General features: G+C 38.9%; 4 protein-coding genes across 9 annotated transcripts in view; 2 read left to right on the plus strand and 2 right to left on the minus strand.

Moving 5' to 3' along the window:
- The window catches only part of dagla (diacylglycerol lipase, alpha), a 43236-nt gene extending 37751 nt beyond the window's left edge, over positions 1-5485 (minus strand). For both annotated transcript variants that reach the window (XM_082528390.1, XM_082528389.1), the window contains exon 1: positions 3866-5485. The gene's annotated coding sequence lies outside the window, so the exon portion shown is untranslated. The remainder of the gene's footprint in view (positions 1-3865) is intronic.
- Positions 5486-10448: 4963 nt separating this feature from the next.
- Positions 10449-11652, plus strand: polr2l (RNA polymerase II, I and III subunit L). Its single transcript, XM_082528789.1, has 3 exons — positions 10449-10584; positions 11038-11142; positions 11441-11652. Exons 2-3 carry the CDS (start codon positions 11048-11050, stop codon positions 11547-11549), a joined length of 204 nt encoding a protein of 67 aa, XP_082384915.1. The 5' UTR covers positions 10449-10584; positions 11038-11047; the 3' UTR covers positions 11550-11652.
- Positions 11653-11852: 200 nt separating this feature from the next.
- Positions 11853-18445, minus strand: LOC309703628 (cleavage and polyadenylation specificity factor subunit 7-like). 4 transcript variants are annotated; one of them, XM_082528556.1, is made up of 10 exons: positions 18374-18445; positions 17764-17934; positions 17137-17340; positions 16032-16135; positions 15795-15940; positions 15360-15696; positions 15050-15153; positions 13823-13967; positions 13360-13698; positions 11853-12168 (listed from the first exon to the last, which is right to left on the minus strand). In XM_082528556.1, exons 2-10 carry the CDS (start codon positions 17851-17853, stop codon positions 12150-12152), a joined length of 1488 nt encoding a protein of 495 aa, XP_082384682.1. In that variant the 5' UTR covers positions 17854-17934; positions 18374-18445; the 3' UTR covers positions 11853-12149. The 4 variants fall into 4 exon arrangements, with proteins under 4 accessions (XP_082384682.1, XP_082384681.1, XP_082384680.1 ...); XM_082528555.1 differs by lacking the exon at positions 18374-18445 and adding an exon at positions 18133-18246; XM_082528554.1 differs by lacking the exon at positions 18374-18445 and having other exon boundaries at positions 17764-18246.
- Positions 18446-18461: 16 nt separating this feature from the next.
- sdhaf2 (succinate dehydrogenase complex assembly factor 2) overlaps positions 18462-21347 on the plus strand; it is a 4572-nt gene continuing 1686 nt past the window's right edge. For both annotated transcript variants that reach the window (XR_014276053.1, XM_082528766.1), the window contains exons 1-3: positions 18462-18594; positions 19871-20094; positions 20492-20601. Coding sequence is in view for 1 of the 2 variants with exons in the window: in XM_082528766.1 (XP_082384892.1) it covers positions 18568-18594; positions 19871-20094; positions 20492-20601 (361 nt within the window). In the remaining variant the exon portion in view is untranslated. The remainder of the gene's footprint in view (positions 18595-19870; positions 20095-20491; positions 20602-21347) is intronic.

Genomic DNA, 21347 nt, shown 5'->3' on the forward strand with positions numbered 1-21347 from the left:
CTCTACTGCAGCCATAGCACTGTTGCATTTCTTGGGGAACATCAAATAGACGTTCTTCCACGTACTTCCACTGAACAGCTGTCTGATCACGGGTGCGGCTTGCAGATTTTGGAAAGCATACACGTCTGTTCGGAAGGGGACGCCGACAAACAACACCTGTCAGATAATCAATACTAGCTCATTTATGTGTGAATGTTTCCCTTTTATTTATGAGTTATTTGGACCGGCAACGATTCACAGTGAAGAAGATAAAACCTAAAATTCAGGCACATGCAAAGTATTACATATATAGCGGAGATAACAGGGACTTAAAATAGCAGATTTGAAAATGTTAATTGTGCTGGATCATTCGTGCACTTCCAATGCCATGTCAGGCAAATACACAGCGGTCACTGGAACACATTTCCAGCCTGTTGTGAACTACTGCAAGTTTCAGCTCATTTCAAAGAAAAGTATTCACTATTAAAATCCTGCCTTGTAGCATGATGTAGCCTAACAGGAAAATAAGTACCCTTTAATGCTGAAATGGACTCTTGACACACATGAGAAAATGAAACTCAATTTCAAGGGCCTATGGCATTATCATTTTGAGCTGAATATTTATAGCTCAACTAAAACTGTTCTGTTGCCCTCATTTAATTTCTCAGTTTAGGTGATTTGAGGAACTCGGCAGAAGTGTCTTGTTTAAACGTAAAATTTCACGCGCCGTAAATCCAAGAAACTTCCACTCAGTCTTCCTTTTATACAAGGTGTTTATCACAGCTCAGCCACAGCTACTGGCTTCTGACTCATGCACATGAACAAGTTATTTATGAAAAGCCAAACTTACAAGAATTTCAAAAAATGAAAATTAATCAAGACAGTCTAAAAAAACCTCAAAGATGCTTGTATATTATATTTCATCATCAGCTTCCAACTTCCAAGGACATTAACTCTATGACTTTACTGTCTACTTATCAATAACAGTGCCTTGATCTTTGTAACTCTGTTTAAAAGCATTACAATTAAATACCAGTAAAAAGACATACAGTTAACTGGTGAATTGCCTTTAGGTGTGAATGTGCGTGTGAATGGTTTCTTTGTGTTACACGTTAATTATACTTCTGCATCCCATTGATGCCATAACTTACGTCATAACCGGATCCCAGTTTTAACCTTGAGTCTTTTAACTTCTACGTAACCTGACATGCATGTCCCAATAAATGTAATTACACGTTGGGTTGATGCGTAGCACAATGACTTGAATGGCGTGGATGGTTACAATATTGAGTTTCCAGTCACATTGTCAGTTAGGACGCAGCTTTCCCACAGAAGTTTAACTCAAGCTTTAGCCCTGCGACAGACTGGTAACTTGTCCAGGGTGAAGATGAATGGATGGATGGATTTGGCAGCTAGACTTGTCGGTAAACAGGTATTTTGCAGTGTGCCTACTATAATCCCTAATGGTAACAAACTGTACAGCACTGCTCTGTACAGAACATAAACGTTGCAGTGTGTTACTGTCAGCTGCTTTGGTTACCGTTACACTGTTTGCATTCCTACTGTAAACTCCAAAAATAAAATGTATTACTGTAAATGTCAACTGCACGTTCTCATCCCCCTCCTCTCCCTTAAGCTGTAACATTTGTCCGGTCTTCCTCCCCTCACCCCCTACCAGTCACGGGAGATGGCTGTCCCTTCTTGAGCCTGGTTTTGCTAGAGGGTTCTTCCTGTTAAAAGGGACTTTTACCTTCCCAATGTTCACCAAGTGTTGGCTCAAAGGGGTAATTTGATTGTTGTACAGAAGTCCAAATCAGAAAGCATAAACGAGTAACAATATATCTACACCCTTGCAAAAAGATGCATTGATGCGGTCGATAATTAATGCTTTTTGTCATCTGCACTTCCATAAATACTGCCAAATGTTCTCCGTTGCTTTATCTAAAAGCCTTTTGACTCTTTAACTCGCTGTGAAAAACCAAACACCAGCATTAGACCTGTTACATCAGATTAAATTAATAAGTCTAGAGTGAAGACGAGAAGGCAGGCAGTTTTCTAGCACAAGAAGAGGTGACGTAACAGAAACTCTCGCAAAAACTGATGGGGAAAACAAAGAGACAACATATCCACCAGGACTCTGCTGGAGGCACTTGGTTTTCATTAGGAGAGAAGCCTCACAGGGACACCAGTGAATCAAGTGTTTACACTGGTGTTGATGCAGCCTGACATAGCCAGGAATGGCCTAACTGGCTTATTTTGCAAAAACACTTAGCTGTAGTTGATCTCAGGAAAACTAGCAATGAGCTTAAAAATGAATGAGAAGAAAAATAAAAAAATCTTCACCCTTACAAGATCTTCACGCAAAACCTAAATTAACTGGGTTTTCCCCTCCTTTCCTGTTTGTGTGAAGCTTTTCCACACCCTTTACAATCATGTATGTGTGCATGGAGGGTTAAGGTGGGGACGTGGACTACAATATTGATTAAATACATAAAGGATATGCAAGTTATAGGTGTAATGTAGGACCCTAGAGAACCCTGTCAGGGATATTCTGAATCAGAATGGGCCTTCAGAGGTTGACTGAATAGCACAGTAAAGGCAACATGTCTGTTAGCTTATTAGAGGGAAATTTGGGTATTTTGTTTTTATTTCGGACACATTATACAATTAAGCTGCAGCAGATGAAATCCTAATTCACAAATGCGGTTTAAAAAAAAATTATTTTATTGTATTACCGGAAAGCGCTGGGTGAAACTTCCTTTGGGGATGGCTAAAAGCTTTTTTGGAGGAGGGTGCCAAAAATTCCTCTATGCAGTTTCCTGTGCAGAAATCATAAACGAAATGAGATATGTATGCATGGGTATAGTCCAGTACTTATCTGTGTGTCATAAACATGCCTCGCTGCAGCTCATAAACAACATATTAAGCACCTTAATATAAAACCAAAGACCACAACAGATCTTGACAACAGTGAGTGCCACTGTATGAGTAATAACCAACATTTCCTGCTCTCATCTCTTGTTTTGTTCAAATACTGTGTCATTCTCTTAAACCAGCATATTGCTATTTTTCAGGCATTTGTTATCCACTTTGGGACAGCCTGACATTCTCCTTACACCCTGCGGTCATCTTTCATCCATCGTGGCTTCATAAAGGCAGAGCACTTTGAGTGGGCATGAAAATATAGATAGAAAAGAGAAAAGCATGGATCCACAACTGGAAGTCGTGAGAAAAGAAGGGCCCAAATTAGCTGTGAAATATTCAGTGTGAATGATAAAGAGGTGTGACAGTCCCCATTACTGTCACTGTGCCAGGTCCCTTTTTTTGCAGGGAAGCGTGCAAGCATAAAGTCTGGATAATGTACTGGTCAGGCTTTAAAGCCTTGTTGGAAAGGCTCCTCTGTAGTAATGTTAAAGAACAGGGGATTGATGAGTTACCTACTAAATGAGGAGACAAACACCACAGAGTAAAGAGGTCTTCTGCACTACTTATTCTTGTAAATTGTGAAAAAAAAAACTGCCATTATTTTCCTGTGTGATTTCTAACAAATAAAGGTGAAACACACAAGAATAAAAAGCACTCACACCGCTGTTAGCTGATGTTTGTATTTTGCTCCAGCACCTTAACGTGTGATTCCAACAAGTCGATCACCATCAGTGGCAGTAGTACCCAGTCTCATGCAATCAGGACAGCTGCTTGAGGTGACATCCTGCCGCCCCAGCAAATGAGGATACGGCCTAAGAAATGTGCCTCAAACAGCGCTAAGACGTGGATTTAAAAGCCGGGTCACGCTGGCCGTGTCGTGGCGGGCTTTGCTGCCCTGCGTGTGCATATAACTAAAGGCGGCTTTACAGTCAAGTCTCATCCGTTTGCTGCTACTGCTCACCTGTGTTTTGACGATGCCTTGCCAAGACCCACTGCATCGGTTCCGCTCTCTTTTCCATATCCTTGCGACTGTCGACCCGCCTCAGGCTCGTCGTCCCCGACACCGGTTGAAGGTTGGGGGCTGGATGAACACTCAAACGCCTCACCGATGGAATTAAAATAACCGTGCAGACGTCATTACAACAGAAGGATGAATGGACCCAGAGACATCAAAGACCGGGAGCTTCCTCGGTTACCTCCCGGCTGTCAGGCAATCCTGAGACGCACAGTCGAAGCTGTAATTAATCACACGGCCGTTTTGAAAGCGCTGGAAACTGGCGGCTCGGCTCTCCGCTTAATTGCAACACGTCGTCGGCTGTGGTGGTCGTTTTCACGTCCGAGCTCTGCATGACTATTTCGATCCATGAAAGAGAATTACAGTCCCCTGGGATTAGCGAACATATCGAGCCCTTCGGGTTTCACGTTGTTGTTTGTAGCTTGTGTGTGTATGTGCCAACAGCCGGACAACTCCCGAATCCCGACACGGACGGCAGCAGTTCCCGAGAATCTAGCCCATCCCCTAGGATATTTTCCCACCGAAAAACGCGTACGAATTGGCTATTCCCCTTCCGTGTTTGGCTGCGCAAACCCAGGGCAGCTTTATGTTTACGCACACCTGACTCGTCCCCCCCTTTTTTTTTTCTTTTTTTTTTTAGTAAATGGCAGACCACAGACTCCGTGGAGGTGCTGTGGAGAAAGGGCGCCACCGGTGGTTTGTGAATTATCAGCAAACGTTTTCAAAGAGAGCGGTGCTTTTTTTTTTTTCTTTTCTTTCAGAGGTTGCCGCTCCCCTTTGTGATGTCATCTAGAAAGACCCAGGGGGAGATCCGACAGTGATTTCTTTTTTCTTTTCTGTTTTGTTTTGTTCGCTCAGTTCATAGTTTGAGCAAGCTTTTCAGCTCTGCGCGCGATTCACAGCAAGAAACAACAGAAACGTCAACTTATTGAAGTGGGAACGGTTGTTCTGCGCATGCACGCTTTCTCACACTCGGTGACGACACTGGGATACATGGATAAACGCCGTTAATAATTTATTTTGCATGACATCATGACCCAATTCCCCCACCCATTTTCCCCCTCATATGACGTGCTCCTTGCAGATAATAAATCAAATCCATATTGTGTAAGAAGATCTGGATATGTAATAAAAAATTTCCTTTTGGGTTGTGCGCGTGTGTGTCGTCAGCTGGTACGGACCGGTAGCCTCTTAATTTGCAAGTTACTATCTTGAGATATCACTTTGGTCTTTGGATCGACATATAAATGGCGTCGGGGCTGCTGCACATCTTGCCGTGGTCTTGAAAAGAAGAAATAAATGCGAAAATCCTCGTGAGAACAAAGAGCCATTGCAGCCACAGGACTTCACTTTTACATGGAAAAGTGAACCAAGAGCTGAGCACTGGGACGTTTTTTTTTTTTTAAACAAACATCTAAAAAAAAAGAAGCTTTTAGAAAAAAAATTTTTCTTTTTGTTTCAACTTCAAAATCTGTATCTGCGCACACACACACATGCAAACGTTTGTCCAGTGTTATGTAACTATGATGTAACCAAAAGAAATCAGATATTTAGAATATAAAATATATTTAGAATAAAGAATATGTTATACATTTTAATAAATGTATATTTATATAATTTATTTTATTATTGTAATTATTTGTTAATGTATTTATTGTTCATGTACCCAGTGACGCTAAAGCCTTGATTTTCCGCTTTAATTTGGAGGATGTTGCCTTTACGTTATGAATACCGTCTCTAGCCTACGTCACTCTACTCTTACGTCTTATAGGTTGGGTAAAAGGTTAATAATTGATGGCCATACTGTCAACGACATACCAATACACCCCCGAAATCCTGTAAGATTAAAGTCAGCTCCTTTTATCCACAGAAACTGTTTTATTTGCAGTTAGCTGTCTGATTATCGACAGATAATTAAAAAAAATGCTTCTAAACGAAAAAACAAGTTATTTTAATGTATTAGCCTGTATTTGACTAGTTTAATGATCACAGTAATATAAACTCGATAAATAATGAAGGAAATCCCATTTATTTAGCCGATAATAAGACAGCGGGTCTGTGCTTGCGCAATAATCTCAAAAAGACGTGATCCAGGAGTCGACTCCCCCTAATTTGAGCACCTGATGGTACGTCCCAGTTTCTCGTCCTCTCCCTCTCATTTTCCTGCCGTCTGCTTTCTGCGTCCTCCATCTCTCCGCTGTCTCCCACCTTCCTACGTTAAGGACATTCAACTTTTGCCGTGTTTTCTGTACCACCCGTTATCCCTGTAATATATATATAGTGCTGCTGGATAGGTAGGTGAAAACTATATTTCCTCTATTAGATATTTCCTGTATAACAGGGGACTTTTTTGTTAAGCTGCGTCCAACATGCATTTTGTAATATTGAAGCTGAATAATGCGTTCTTTTAGTCTTGTCTTGTATTTATTCCTCTTCGTTTGTTCTAATTAGCATTTTCCCTGATTTCCTCTGTTGCAGTGACTGTACTCCTTATTTCTTTCCTCCATCTTGTCCTACATTTATAGCACAAATGACTCATGCGGGCTTTACAGAATAGAGAACAAGGAGGGGAAAAAAGATAAAATCTTCATGTTGCATTTCCACTATAGGCTCTTCTCACGGTCAAAGGAGTAAAGATTAAGCCTTACATCAGCTCTGCAGATGCAATGCTTTCCTCCCCCCTTGCCTCCATTATAAAGCTAGAAGATTGTCCCATGAAAAACCTTAACATAGGACGCTTCTGTGGCTTCTTTTTCCTTCAGTGGGAGATCGTGTCACAGGAGATGTCACCAAAATAAACAATTTCGAGCCCCTATAAGCACCAGAGCATTCCTATCAATGTCATATTTCCAAGGTCACATTTAAGGCCCTATCGCCTCACGACTGCTTCACTGCTGTAAGGTGAATCCATGATTATCAGGTGGTCTTTCATATGCCAGTGGCTTTACACTCAACAGAGCATATGACATGATGTCTGAGCCCAGTTTAGAGGGATAATCTGGCAATGTCTGTTTGCTGTCTTTTTTTTTTTCCTCAGTGAAGCAGCACAGAGCTGACCTTATAAAGTATCCTGTGACCAGACCACACCTCTGTCTCAGAGCTGATGGAAGCCAAAGGCAAGCCTGGGACTTCAGCTCCAAAGGCAGCACCTAAAGTGGAGAAAAAGGAGCCGGCTGCCCCACGCAAGTCTGATCCTGCCCCTGCAGCTCCTGAGCCGGAGCATCGCCCTCCTGCGCAGGATGGAGCAGCGGAAACAGAGACAGCAGCAGCAGGTGACGAAGCTGCAGCCTCCGGCACAGACTCTCTGGAACACCTGAAGCCCTTTCTTATTGGTGGGGCCGTTATTGCTGCGGGAGCCATTTTGCTCGGAGTATTGCTACTGGCGAGGAGAAATTAAAACCAAATCATTATCTGAAGTTGGGGTATTTATTGGTTGATGACTTAGATGGTCGCTGCTGATTGGTTCACAGACTATCATGATAAAGATTGGGGACTTTTTCTTTTTGTTTTTTTTAGCCCTGCTTTCACTTGTAGTGAATCAACTCATTTGATTTCCGATCAAGGCTGTATATGGAGCATAATTACACATATTATATGCATGAATTTGCTACAATACTGCATCTGAAGTGTAATTATATAATTATAAAAAACACACTCAAAAAAACCTTACGCCGAGCTAAAAACCTGAACTCTTAAAGGTAGCTTATTCAGCTGCTTTGTCTGGTTTAATCTAATTTGAACAAATATTGACAAAAATGTTTAAATCTTTGTACATTCTTGCACCAGAAATGAGCTTGGTTCACTTTGCTAAAAGAAACACGTGAAGCCTCAAATCATAATATTGAACCTTTGAAATATGAATAGCAGCTATCAGAGTTCTAGGTTTTTACTTTACTTTAAAATGAGACTGTTGGAAGAGAAGAGCAGAGAATAGCTGGGATTGTGCACTGTGGTGTATTGAAACTACTCTGGCTAAATCATTGATAGCCTAATGGAAGGTACTGAGTTCCTCTATTAGTATAGAGCGTATGAGACATCGAACTGGCGAACACAAGCAAGTACAACACAATAAAAATTCAGAGAGAACACATAAGTATGCAGGGGTCGAGGAATGGCACATGAAGGGTCGTTGGATGTAAAATATGTATACTGTGGACCAGAGTATAATAGTGCAGTTATTTATTATTGTAGAATAAGCAGATTTATTTTACTGTCAAATTATATCACAAATCAATAACCTTTCGTGTCTTACACAGCAGCCACAGTCATGCTGTTTCAATCTGTTTACATCTTACAGTAGATGTTTAGCTGTAGCAGGCTGAACAGCCATTAGTGTTGTGTATCAGGTTAAAAGCCTGCTGCCAAAACATGATAGTTATTTCTGTCCTCCCTCTGCCCCTCTTATGTTTTCTAAACCTTGTCAACCTCATTTAGGAATTAGTAATGAGAGCATCCCGAATACTCTTATACAATGAAAGTGTGGTGTGCATGAACTATTGTTCTATAGTTGGATAGAACTGTAGTTTAATCAAAAGGGAAAAAAGCAGTCTCGGTTTTTGTTCCTGCACTCATTAACTTGTACAGCTGTACACATTATTTCCAACTCACATTGCAAAGCTCATGGGGGGGATTGTCCCCCGTTCCATAAGTAGATGCATAAGACAGTTCTAACACATATTTAACTTTAAGGATATGTATACATTTTACACATTACTGGCCATTAACATTGTGCTAACACTCAGCACTCATCACTACACTTAGCACCCCAAGCATGTCCAAAACATAGATGGCCTATGCCAACACTGAAACAAACTTCACCTTACATTGTACAATACAGTGTACCAAAAAAAAAAGAAGAAGAAGAAGAAAATTCCTATTTTCATAATCTCAACAGCGTATAAATGCAATAATTCAGATAGGACTCCTCATTTAGCACACGTGCGGTAGCAAGTTAAATTATATAAACATTGTCATAATGTGTGATGTTAGTGATGGAAATGATGGCGATGTTACATACGATGATAATGAGGGTGATGGTATGCTGTGGTATAGTATGGTGGCTGTAATGATAGTATTGATGGTTATGATATATTTTTTTATATATTTATAACATATTTACCTTATGCACCCTCCCCTTAGCTCCCAAACTTCTTAATGTGTAAAAAGAAAGTGAAACCCAACTTTATTAAAGGTAGTGAACCAACCCAAGTGAGTATGTCTTTAATCACAACTTCAGCTTTAAATGGGTTATAAATGATACCCAGTTTCATCTGAACTTTATATTTACATGTCTATTAAAAATCAACAACAACATTGTTTATTTATGATGACATAGTTGAACCTTTTCTACTTATGTATATGTATGTGTGTGTGTGTATATATATATATATATATATATATATATACATACATACACACACACACACACACACACACACACTAACTTCTGGTTGACTTAATTTTACTTTCTGTATTCTGTGATTTGTGATATTTACTACTATAATTTATTATTTTTGTATTTTGTTATTATTTGAATTTTATTCAGTTATTTGTCACAACAAAGTTTATAGTTCACCATGAATGTATCAGACTGCATCAGGTGTCCAGGAACGTCTTTAATCACTCTTTTATTACCCCTTTTGAGGCACATTTCATGTAAAGTATTAGGGTGTATTGTTGGTGTCAGGGTGTATTGTTATGTAATTCATTTTTACTCCATAATCAATATCTGCTGGCCCACGGAAACCATTATTGTGGTCAGGTCTACTTTGCTCAACACGTCCTCCCAGAAGGATGTTTCGTTAATGTGACATAGGATGTAGTTATACCGCTGAGAAGTATTGTGTCTGTTTTTAAGGCATCTGCAGTTTGCTCTATAGTTAGTGTGACAGCTTGCTTTCTGCTGAGTCAACTTTATGGTCATTTTTAGAGCTGTACTTATGTGATGCCAATGCTATATGTGAGATTTTCATAGCTTGGCTGCTGCTTTTCTATCATTTTGCCAATGAACAATTTACATGTATTATTAATAATATGGAAGCTATAAGGGTGCATAGAAACTGAATTCTCTCCTAATATCTCCATAGGTCTCTCTTATTAATGTGTGTGTACAAGATAATTTACTAGAAAAGTGATATGCATGTCTAATTTTATTCGTACAAAGATGCGTTATAATGAAAAGAAACACCTACTCAAGCTTTTCGTTTTACCTCTAAATGTCATAAAATTAAATTCACTCCGCTATTGCAGATGAACAAAGGATAACCATCAGCAGGGAGGCAACACATTTCCACACATGAAGTAAATTCTCTTATTTGCACAAGATATTTTCCACATCACTTGTTCATAGATATAAATATTAAGTCCATACAGTTTAGGCTTTTTTTTTAAATTTATAACTTAGCGATAATTCTAAATGTAGTTAACCTTTACCCATGCTACATCTCTCCGAGAAGTTTTGTGAAATTTTTCTAGATTATTTTTTTCCCCCGGATCTTGATGAAAAACAGTGAGGCCGAAGTAGTCCTTTATTTTGAAAGATTCTAACAGGAAGTCTTCTTGTTGTTGCGGTTGGAGAAAGCAAAGCTAGCAGTTACAACTTCTCCGGTGTTTGTTTCTCTCAGAAGACCATAACTTGTGTACTTTAGCGAACGATAGTGGCAACGGTGAGTAAATAAAACGTGACCTTTTGCTTTTTGTGGTAAACAACCAACACTGCGATTCGCAACATGTTAAAGCAGCTAAAGTTTTATGCTAAGCGCGTGGTTACGCATGCTGAAATGGCTAGCTAGGTGTTTTGTTCAATTAATTTGATAACTGCTCCTGAAAAAACACGCACAGATACAAAAAATATCAATAAACAACGCACAGGTAAACACCGTTTGGGTTTATCACCTTGCATAATTTATAGTTGTCTTAGCTACACACCAAAGCTACAGTATTAGCATAATAGTGACGCTAGCTAGCTCGGAATTAGCCGGGCACCTACTAATACTTTCAAGTTAAACTTATCGTCGTTTTTCGTAGATCTACGAAAACAAAATTGGGTCGTTAACATCACATACGTGTTTGATACGTAATTTTATTGGGTAAGTTGAGCACCAGGTCTCTATTCACAGGTGTCTAAACATGATCATCCCTGTACGGTGCTTCACGTGTGGCAAGATTGTTGGTAACAAATGGGAAGCATACCTTGGTCTTCTTCAAGCCGAGTACACAGAGGGGTAAGACTAATACATTCTGTTTTGTTCCACTGACATTGCCTCTTAAATTGTAAGTAACTGTTGTATTATGGCAACACAACTTAGTAGCAGTGCAATCGCTGCACATTGAACTTTTTTCGTTTGTAGAAGTTGAGTGGTTTGAAGTCAGCTTGAAAATTAGTTGATGGATTAAGTGAATCATAATTGCATGAGGCCATTTAGACCATTTTCCTCAGTGTGTTCAGTAATGTCCATGTACTTATTCATTCAGGATATCATGCATTAGCTCTGACATTACTTGTTCTTCTTCCTTCTCAAGTGATGCCCTGGATGCCCTGGGACTGAAGAGGTACTGCTGCAGGAGGATGCTTCTTTCTCACGTGGATCTTATTGAGAAATTGCTGAATTATGCGCCATTGGAGAAATGAAAACTAGAAGAACTGTTTGGACTTTGTGCAGGCTGAAGTTTTGAGCGTTTGTGTTATTAATGTGATGCATTTTTCTAAATAAAAGCTGTTGATGGCATTGCTACATGTGCTTATACCTTTGCTGTCTTGTGTAGTTGCAAAGCTTAGTCCCCACACTTGTTCTATGCATTAAAACCAAGCAGCATGATAAATCTTGTAGCGAGACTTTCAGTAGTTTTACATTTTAATGTGTTAACAGTGGTCCAAACAGAGGCAGTTTAAATGATTTTTGTGGTCCCCAGTAAGCAGATAAAACAACTTGGATTTATGTTTATGGATATTTTTTTGTACATTTAATACAAAAAGTGATAAATTTTACAGTTACATAAATTAGGGGGCGCTTCTGTGCATGCAAGCTTTGAAAGTTGATGTCCCAGCAACAATTCTACAGTCTTTATCTAAAATTACAGATCCTGGAGAACTTAAAAAAGAAAAGAAACTCAGTACCTTCAAAGAAAAAAAGTACACCTTGGACTTTAGAAGATGCATATCCGTAGTTTAATCTGGAATTCTTCTACTTTTGTCCCAAAAAAAAAAAAAAAGGCCTGTCTTTGCTCTGCTTCAGTCACAGGACTTCAGTCTAGGGATGGGAAAATAATACATTTTGAAATCCACAAATTTTACAAATCAGACCTACACTATACTAAACATAAAAGTAAATGTTTGTATGTTTTCAGAAATACATTTCCTAAATGGGTTCTGTCATTTTAGGATGCATCCTGTGGTGTTTCACACAGCAGTATTTGTGCTAATCCCTTACATATATCTTGACTAAAAGTTCTGCATTTGATCAAGTAAAATGTTTTCATTTTACTTGATCAAATATAGCTGTGCTCTGTCTGGTGCAGGCAGATTTAATAAATTGATCCACTGTAATATAGTAAATTTAGTGAGTTTCACTTTATGAACCATATACACATACATAATACAGTAAACTGCCAGAAGGATCCAGTCACCAATCCAAATATTTAAATTCAGATATTCAATCACTTCCATGACCATAGATGTATGAAATCAAGCACCTAGTCATGCAGACTGCTTCTACAAACATTTATGAAATGTAATGGAGCTCCTGCTCTCAGGACAACATACACTCAGGTAACACTTAACCATCTCTCTAAGTTCATATTAAACCATAAGGGACAGATGTGAACTTTACTGCTGAAGTTACCTCTTTTCATAGTACAGGCCTCAGATCTGATGAAAAGTACTATTAATATGAGAAGATATTAGCTATAAGAAGCTTTTATACATTTATAAACCAAAATGAAAAAACTGACACTAAATAATAAACTACTATTACATCACAGCACAAAGTGCTGCTAAATTCCTGAACAAATTGTTGAAGGTTGAAGGAAGTAAAGCACAGTTATTGTGCTCTACATGAATAAATCTGCATTATCAGGTTTACTGAACAAACTAAAAGATGTAAGTCTTATTTAAGTTTTTTGTACTTATTACTGTGTAATGAGAAACCTAACACGGATGACAGAACTTCTTGAGAGCAGGCGACTTGTGTTTTTTTTGTCACCATAAGAAAAACAAAAGGTGAAATAAAAAATGGCTCATTTGTTCAAGTAAGTTGTTCCAGTGAGTTAGCAATATCGGAATGCAACCTATGTGGAACACACCTGGGCTTTCCTTCCATCAGAGGTCAAAATGTCTACTGGAAAAATAGTAGATATTCCAAAAACGTGAAACTGATTGATGGTAAAATATAATTGTAGTGTACAAATTAATATTAGTGAAAAACTTACCTAATTAGTGGTACCTGTCTTTGTGATCTCTGTGTCTTTCCCGTTCCCGTGAATACGCCTTTTCCCTTTCTCCACTCCAGGAGTGCTCCAGGTGTCTTCGAGACATTCCTGCATCTTCACAGACAGAAGAATAGTCCCTATCACGCTCTCTGTCACGACTCCTGTCCCAGTCTCTATCGCGCTCTCTGCCACGACTCCGTTCCCGGTCTCTATTACGCTCTCGACTCCGTTCCAGGTCTCTTTCACGGTCTCTTTCACGGTCTCGGTCACGGCTCCATTCCCTGTCTCTGTCCCGCTCTCGCTCTCTGTCCCGACTCCTGTCCCGGTCTCTTTTTCCAGAGCGACTTTGTTCACTGAAAAGAAATATGGTTTTGTAACAAAGTAAGAAATCTAATGCTAGGTCCAACCTCAGTATTAGTTCATATACATACATATATGGACAACAACGACAGCGTTTTGATAGGCAGTTATACAAACCTGTAGCCATAGTTGCCCTGGATAGAGACTAGACAATCCTTGAGTGATGTGACCAGCGTCTGGCATCGTTCATCTCCATACACTCTGGACTGCTTAATGATGGCAATGGCAGTTAATAGTGTTTCCATGGCCACCTGCAGGTCTCCTGATGTAGAAATTTGGGAGATATTAGAAGCATTTGTTTGTTTAGTAACGAAACACTTTAAAGTTCCTAGGGTTAGGTTTAATAAAAAGTTTTTGAAAATGGGCGACAGTTACTACAAAATTCATTAAAGATAGGAAAGTATCTCGGAACAGAAGCAGCAGGGAGGCTTGTTGAGTCAGAAGACATAAAGCCTGGCCTGAGGTGATGATTCACCTATGTGTATACAGAGACCCAGAGCACGCAGCCAAAAAAAGGCTGAGAGGGCTTTGGGATAAATCTCTGCATGTTGTTAAATGTGCCAGCCGAAGCTTCATCTTAAACTCCTCTCAAATCCCAAGTAGAAATAGTTAGAACTAAGAAAGGCTCTTATTTCACTCTGATAGAACTAGAGGAGGTAACAAAACGTTTGAAGAAAGTAGAAATTAAAAGTGTGCAAAGCTAGAAAAACATAACCAAAAACCTAAAGGTCCCAAAGACACAGATTGTGTTGTAAAAGCGCTGACAATCAAATCTGATTAAACCACAACCAAACAGTCATGTTTTTCTTATTTTGCCACAAATATGCTAAATGTACTAAATTCTTGAGTTACTCATTATTCTTTGTATCTTTCTTCAAAGGAGCCAGTCTTTCTTGTAATTTTTGCAACTGCAGTATTTTCAATAAACTGAACTGAAGTGGAGACCAAAAAAAAAACAAAAAACTGGCAGGCCAAAATAATAATAAAAAAAAACTATCTATAAAAAGTCATGTCCTTAAAAATAGGAATAATCTACCAAAGAACTAGAACTGTTGCAGAGATCAGACTGATTAGCATTAAAACAGCATTTTCAGAGCCTTTCAAATAATGCATAAAGTCTGTAATGATTTATGTACACAATACGGTATTTATTTTTTATCACTAGTAAAAACATGTATTCCAATTATATCTAAGACAAAAATATACTATGATATGTGTGTGCTTCCTAATTCAAGTGCAAGTTGTGTGGAACAACTTTACATTTTGAGTGTTTCTCCAACTGTCTGTTAATCATTGATAATAAGCATAAAAAAAACCCTGTGTCCCATATGCATTTATACTTACCAGCTGTTGCACCACTCACAGCTTTTGTGATGGCACTGCTGGCAATGGTTCTGTTTCTATTCATAAGCTCCTCCAAATGTTGATCTGAACTTTTAGGTGTGTTTCTGTAAAATAGGCAGTTATTAGTAAAAGTAACTAATGTTTTAATGTTTTCTTTTTTGTAACTTCTAGTCCTAAGTAATCTCTATTCTCATTTATGCCTCTCTGTATCCTGCTCATTGGTTCACGTTCCACTGGAGGTTTAATATGATCTCTCTGTAAATGCCTTTAGTGTGTCAGTGGCTAAAAAAATTAAATAATGTGTTCTCACGTTTGTTGGCTGTAAGCTTTGCTGCTGTGCCCATCCTGTGCTGGGCTGAAGTATGTGGGATGCATACCAAGAGACGGGTGGCTTGGGACAGGGACTGGATGAGGAGGGAACAGCGGGGCTGCCATGAGCGGAGCGATTGTTTGTGGCATATGTGGAAACAGGGGAGGTGGATGACCAAAAGAAGGGCCGGGTAATGGAGGAAAGCTGTTAGCAAGTGGATGTGATGGAAAAAGTGGAGGTATAGCAGACGGGGCGGTCTTCTGTGCTAATAATACTGAGAGAATCTCATCTGACGAATCAGATTCCTTGGTTTCTTTGTTAGTTCGCAAGGGTACACCTGAAAAAAACAAAATACATCTCCATGAAAAATGTTATCCTGACATTTAGTAATACAAACTAAATATCAGGGTGTTGTGAGAGTCGTCTTCCCCTTACGTTTGTTTGCTTCCTCTTCAAAAAAAGCAAGGTTCTGACAAGTGGCATAGCGACAGTCTATCCTTTCCCCGTTGATTTTACACTGTGGTACTTTTTCCAACATTAGTTTTAGTGACTCGTCTGACGTTATCACCACTTCTGCAAAGCTGCATCACAGAGTAGGAGATAAAATTTAAAAGAAAAATACAAAAATGCTTTATTTTTTAAAGGTTTCTCTATATTTTACACAATACTCACCCTCTTGACACACCATTACTTCTGTCCTCAGCAAACTTGATGTCTGCGATGTTCTTCACACCCAACCCTTTGGCCATAGATGTTAGGTCATTCTCAGTTACCCACTGCAAGGATGAGAAGGTTTGTAAAAAAGAAAAAAAAATTGGTAGGGGGAAAGTCATTCAACTTTATGGTAAATGGCCTGCATTTGTATAGCGCTTTTCTAGTCCTTAAGGACCCCAAAGCGCTTTACACTACATTCAGTCATTCACCCATTCACACACTGGCGATAGCAAGCTACATTGTAGCCACAGCTGCCCTGCGGCGCACTGACAGAGGCAAGGCTGCTGGACACAGGCGCCACCGGGCCCTCTGACCACCACCAGTAGGCAAACATGGGGTTAGTATCTTACCCAAGGATATTTGGCATGCAGCCAGGAGGCAGCCTGGGATCGAACCACCGACCTTCTGATTAGTGGCTGACCTGCTCTGCCACCTGAGCTACAGCCACCCCATATGCCACCCCTTTATAGGTATAACAGATCATCTACTGCAGCAGTCCCCAACCCCCGGGCCTCGGACCGGTACCGGTCCGTGAGTCGTTTGGTACCGGGCCGCGAGAGTTAAGGCTCAGGTGTGAAATGTATGTTTTTCAGGGTTTTTATCGGTTTTCAGAGTTATTTTGTTATCGTTTTTATCGTTTACTCGGGTTTTCCTTGGTCTTTTCACGTGTGTTATGAATAAATTTTCTTTTTTTCAGTACCGGTACAAGTTTTATTTTGTTGTATTTATCCGCGACACCTTAAAGGCCGGTCCATGAAAATATTGTCGGGCATAAACCGGTCCGTGGCGCAAAAAAGGTTGGGGACCGCTGATCTACTGTATCTATGTAGCCTTTGCTAGTTTCTCCAAATGTTTTAACACATTTGGAGAAGAATTGGAAAATTACTAAAGTAATGCCAACTGTGTAAACAAATGGCAAGCATGGTATAGTGTGCTATCTGTCTTGGCATTATATAAAGAATCTAAAATCAGATTATTATTTATTGTTTTCCAGTAATGTTTAAGTATTAACAGTGTTTCTAAAATGGATGAAAATGTATTGGCAATGCAAAACTCAACTCACCCATGGGAAATGCCCAACATATACAGAAAGTCTCCTTAGATAGTTTGCTCTTTTTGGAGTATTTGCTTCTGTTGATTTATCCTCTTCCTTAACTGATGTCTCCTTACGTAAGGACTCCTTGGTAGCAACATTCTTGTCTTGGTTAACAGAACCGGTTAGAACGGCATCAAAAAGTTCATTTGCTTCTGCAATTCTATCCAAATCCTGTGAAGTATAGAAAAAGAATAATTACAGCAGTGGGCAAAAGTCTTGTCAATGCTGCATATGATCACCTTTACTTTTCAACACACAAACTCTGTTAATTTTGTCTTTTAAAAAATATTTAACTAAAGAAATATACAACTAAAGCCCAAAGAAACTATTCCAAATCGGTTCTTTGTTAAATTTCATCCTTTTAGTTAAGTATTTTTCATGTCATAGGTGAGTTTTAAGTAGCTCAAAAACATACTAACATATATTCCAGTATTAGATAACGTAAAATTAAAAAAAATTAAAGGATGTGGCACCTTCCTTCTAGGAAGATATGTACCGCAGTTTTATTTTTGACCGATTGTTTCAGTAAACATTATGTTTGATCGTTTCATAAACTGACCCTTTTTTTTGCATTGATTTCAATGCCAGACTCACCTCGTCGTTTTGATTCAGGTCACTATATAGATCTATATCTTTGTCCTCGGTGCTTGGTCCAGCTGCATGTTCTCGTCCTGCAGCAGCCATCCCGTGGGCCGAAGATAATTAATTACTTGCAATCCAGCTAGTAATTGTTATTTGTTTTAAGTGCAGCTCGCACATGCACACCTTAGAAATTAACACAAAGGATGCACTTTTAGGATTCAGAAATTTCACTTTTCCTTATTTTGTTAGCTAACGTTAATGTTCCGCTGGGCTTAAAATAAACATACTGTGGCTAAAACTGAGTGTGACAAACCGAAAATATAGTCTGCGGAAATAAATGATAAGAAAGCTGAATTATGATGAAAACTTTCACAAACATACAAGGTATTTCATAGCACGAGCTACCAGTTTACTTCTCATTCGTTCTCTGATCAGCTTAAGCTAATGTTGCTACTCTGGCAGTTGGTGCAGCTGACATAGTCACCGGCTGAAAACAACAATCGACTTTTAGTTCCTGTAGTCAAGTTGGTTTAGTTTTTGGTAAAGGGTCAAGCATGTATTTAGCTAATGCATTTGTTTTTGAGTACGAAAAATAAATAAATACACAGATTAACTATATAACCTCTAAAGGTCCAACTGTGACGCCAGCTACGTTTTCCTGCAGTTAAACAAAACCACGTGTGGGCTGTGTACAGCCCTCCCTCCGGTAGTTTCCTGTGACCGTACTTGTGTAATTTCTGTCAGACAGCAGAAAAACATTTCGACAGGGGAGACGGATACGTCAAATTTGTGGACCTTAAAAGAACCTGGGTTAAAATGCTCTCTTCTATTGTCGCGAAAAGGGTGAGCTAGCGAGTAATTCGTCATTTGTGTATTTGTTGCTTGAAATCTGAATCTGTGGCCGTCGTAACGTCAGAGCTCGCCGTCTAATTCTAAACATTTTTAGCGTTAGTACGTTTAATGTTTAATAACAGGACGCAGTAACAGACTTAATAGTATTAAACAAACGGTTCAGTATTTCGCGAGGATGTGGCATTATTATTGTCAGGGTTGATTTAGCTCTGGTGCAGAGAGGTTGTCCTCTTGGAGGACAGTTGTACAACAGTGCAGATTATGCAATTACCCCCTGCTTTCTTTATTTTAGTTTAGCAGCAAATCTTTAGGACTCCAAGCCATCATAGTTATTATAATATTATTATAGATAGCTAAAAGCGAAAACTGAAACTGGGGAGAAAGAAACGTTTTAGATTATATGATTTGCATTGGTATATACTATACTATAAAGCCTTGAACCAACCCTCACTTCTTTCAAATTTGCTTCCATAGAGTTAAAGGGCCTTCAGGAATAGTTCTCCTAGCTTTTTGGAAGTCTTTCCATTTTTTAATTTTTTTTTTTAACATTCCCCAGCCCCCCACCCCACTCATTTTCACTCCAGTCTTTTTACCTGTTTTGCTAAGCCGCTCAATACTTACTTACCATTCATTCAAGCATAAAATATACACCTGAAATGCGGGATGATCTTTGTTTTAGTCAGTTTGCTCGTATTTGTCAAAAAGCACGAGGAAGCATGGAACATGTTTATTGTGATGTGTCTACCTGTGAGTAAATGAAGGACATTGTTTGCATTATAATGTCTAACACTACATGTAAAAATATAAATAAAATGAATAATGAAACATTTGAAACAATAACACTTAAATTGGAAGACTGAAAGCCAATTTAAATTAAACAGAAAACACAAATTCTAGATCATAAAATGAGAAAATGGTAAATAAAGTTGGATGCTGATACCTGAACATAAATTGAAAATACTTAAGAATATTTAGTCTCAGCATGACTCACAATTATCAGTGATGCAATGTCAGCTGAAAAATGCGAACAGCAGAACACAGTCTCTAAATTGTTCCTCATGCAACTTATTAAGCTGTAATGGCAGTTTAACATGTAGATCCAATGCCTGTATTAGCTTTTAGATAATAATTGCTACCACAATCTTGCCCAAATACAATGTTTGTTAGTAACTAGAATAATCGGATGTACTGACTCAGCACGTTCAGAAGACACAGTGGATTATTTTACCTATCACATGTGTCTTTTAATGTGTGCTTGTCCCATCAGCTGGTAACCGGGATGTGTCAGGCTGCTTGGAGACCAGCAATCACAGGGCTGGTGTCATCTCGTGGTTACCGCGGGGACTCTCCCGAAGACACAAAGGTTGACCTGATTGAGATCCCTTTGCCCCCTTGGAAGGAAAATCCAAGCGAGCTCATCGACATCAAGAGACGCCGCCTTCTCTACGAAAGCCGCAAGAGGGGCATGTTGGAGAACTGCATATTGCTAAGGTTGCTGAATTGTACTGATTTTGTCCGTGACCTGCGTTGTTCATTCATCCATCTCAGCTTTAAAGGATGTGTTTACATCCAGTATTTTTTTAAGCACGGTTTTAAGTTTGCCTACCATCGATCTTTGCTCCTTCCTTAATCAAATCCAGTGTAAATGCAATCAGTGACAATAATTCATATCACTGATTTTTAAATACATTCTTGAGAACATTTGAGTTTAAAATGAGGCTTTGGTGCAGTCTCATAGTAAAAATTTCATTGTATATGTGAGAATAATATTTTAAGCATTTTCAATCATTAGAGCTGTTTTTTAAGTTTTTGTTTATCATTGTGAAGGATTTTTTTCTCAGAAAACAGGAAGGAAGATTCAGATCCTGATAAATTTTCTGTCTTGTAGCCTTTTTGCAAAGCGATACCTGAACACAATGACTGAGAACCAGCTAAAGCAGTATGACAGGCTGATTAATGAACCAAGTAACGACTGGGACATCTACTATTGGGCAACAGGTGAGAGCCAAGTAGTGTTTTTCTTTTTAATTTTGCAGACTCATTTTCATGTTTTGTCTCTGTTCTAGCTCTTAGTTGTTTTGGAAGTGATTTTAATTTTTTAATGCTTTGCAAATGTCTTCCCAAAACTCAGCTCTCTTCATTAAGTCCTCCAACACCTCCCTACAGCTGCTCTTACAACCCATGACAATGTTGGGAATGCTGCTACAACATGAAAAAAAAAAGACTGTCTTTACAAACTCACCTTCAGTTAGCTCCCTCCACATGTATTTTTAAAACCAAATAGCACTTCTGTTGATAGTTGTAATTAGCTATTCTTCTATGACCCCAAATCCAAAAAAGCTGGAACGCTGTGTGAAATATAAAGTTCAAACAGATTTCAAATCTCATTACTCCACGTTTTATTCAGAGTAGACCATAGAAAACATTTCAAATGTTTAAACTCTGAAGAAGAACATAAATACAGCTATTTTGAATTTGATTCAGCAGCAACATTTTTTTTCTCTTCTTTGAAGAACGTTGGGGAACTTTCAGGACTGGGATCTTGTCCCATTCTTGTCTTATTTAGGATTTAGATGTTTTACAGTCCTGGCTCTTTTTTGTTATATTTTACATTTCACGATGCTCTAAGGACCTGGGCTCTTCTGCTACAAAGCCATGATGGAGATGATGAAATATTCCAAGTCTTAGGAATTTTACGTTGAGGAACATTATTCGGAAAGTGTTCCACAGTTTAGTGCGGATTC

Source organism: Aulonocara stuartgranti (genome assembly GCF_965226115.1).
Source record: "Aulonocara stuartgranti genome assembly, chromosome: 1".
Taxonomy (NCBI): Eukaryota; Metazoa; Chordata; class Actinopteri; order Cichliformes; family Cichlidae; genus Aulonocara; species Aulonocara stuartgranti.

Coding starts and splice junctions, on each gene's coding strand:
- polr2l (XM_082528789.1), top strand. CDS start 11,048: ATGATCATCCCTGTACGGTGCTTCACGTGTGGCAAGATTGTTGGTAAC. Junction 11,143..11,440: donor CAAGCCGAGTACACAGAGGG/GTAAGACTAATA, acceptor TTCCTTCTCAAG/TGATGCCCTGGATGCCCTGG.
- LOC309703628 (XM_082528556.1), bottom strand. CDS start 17,853: ATGGCTGCTGCAGGACGAGAACATGCAGCTGGACCAAGCACCGAGGAC. Junction 13,968..15,049: donor TGTGAGTGGTGCAACAGCTG/GTAAGTATAAAT, acceptor TTTCTACATCAG/GAGACCTGCAGGTGGCCATG. Junction 13,699..13,822: donor CAGGGCAACTATGGCTACAG/GTTTGTATAACT, acceptor ATTTCTTTTCAG/TGAACAAAGTCGCTCTGGAA.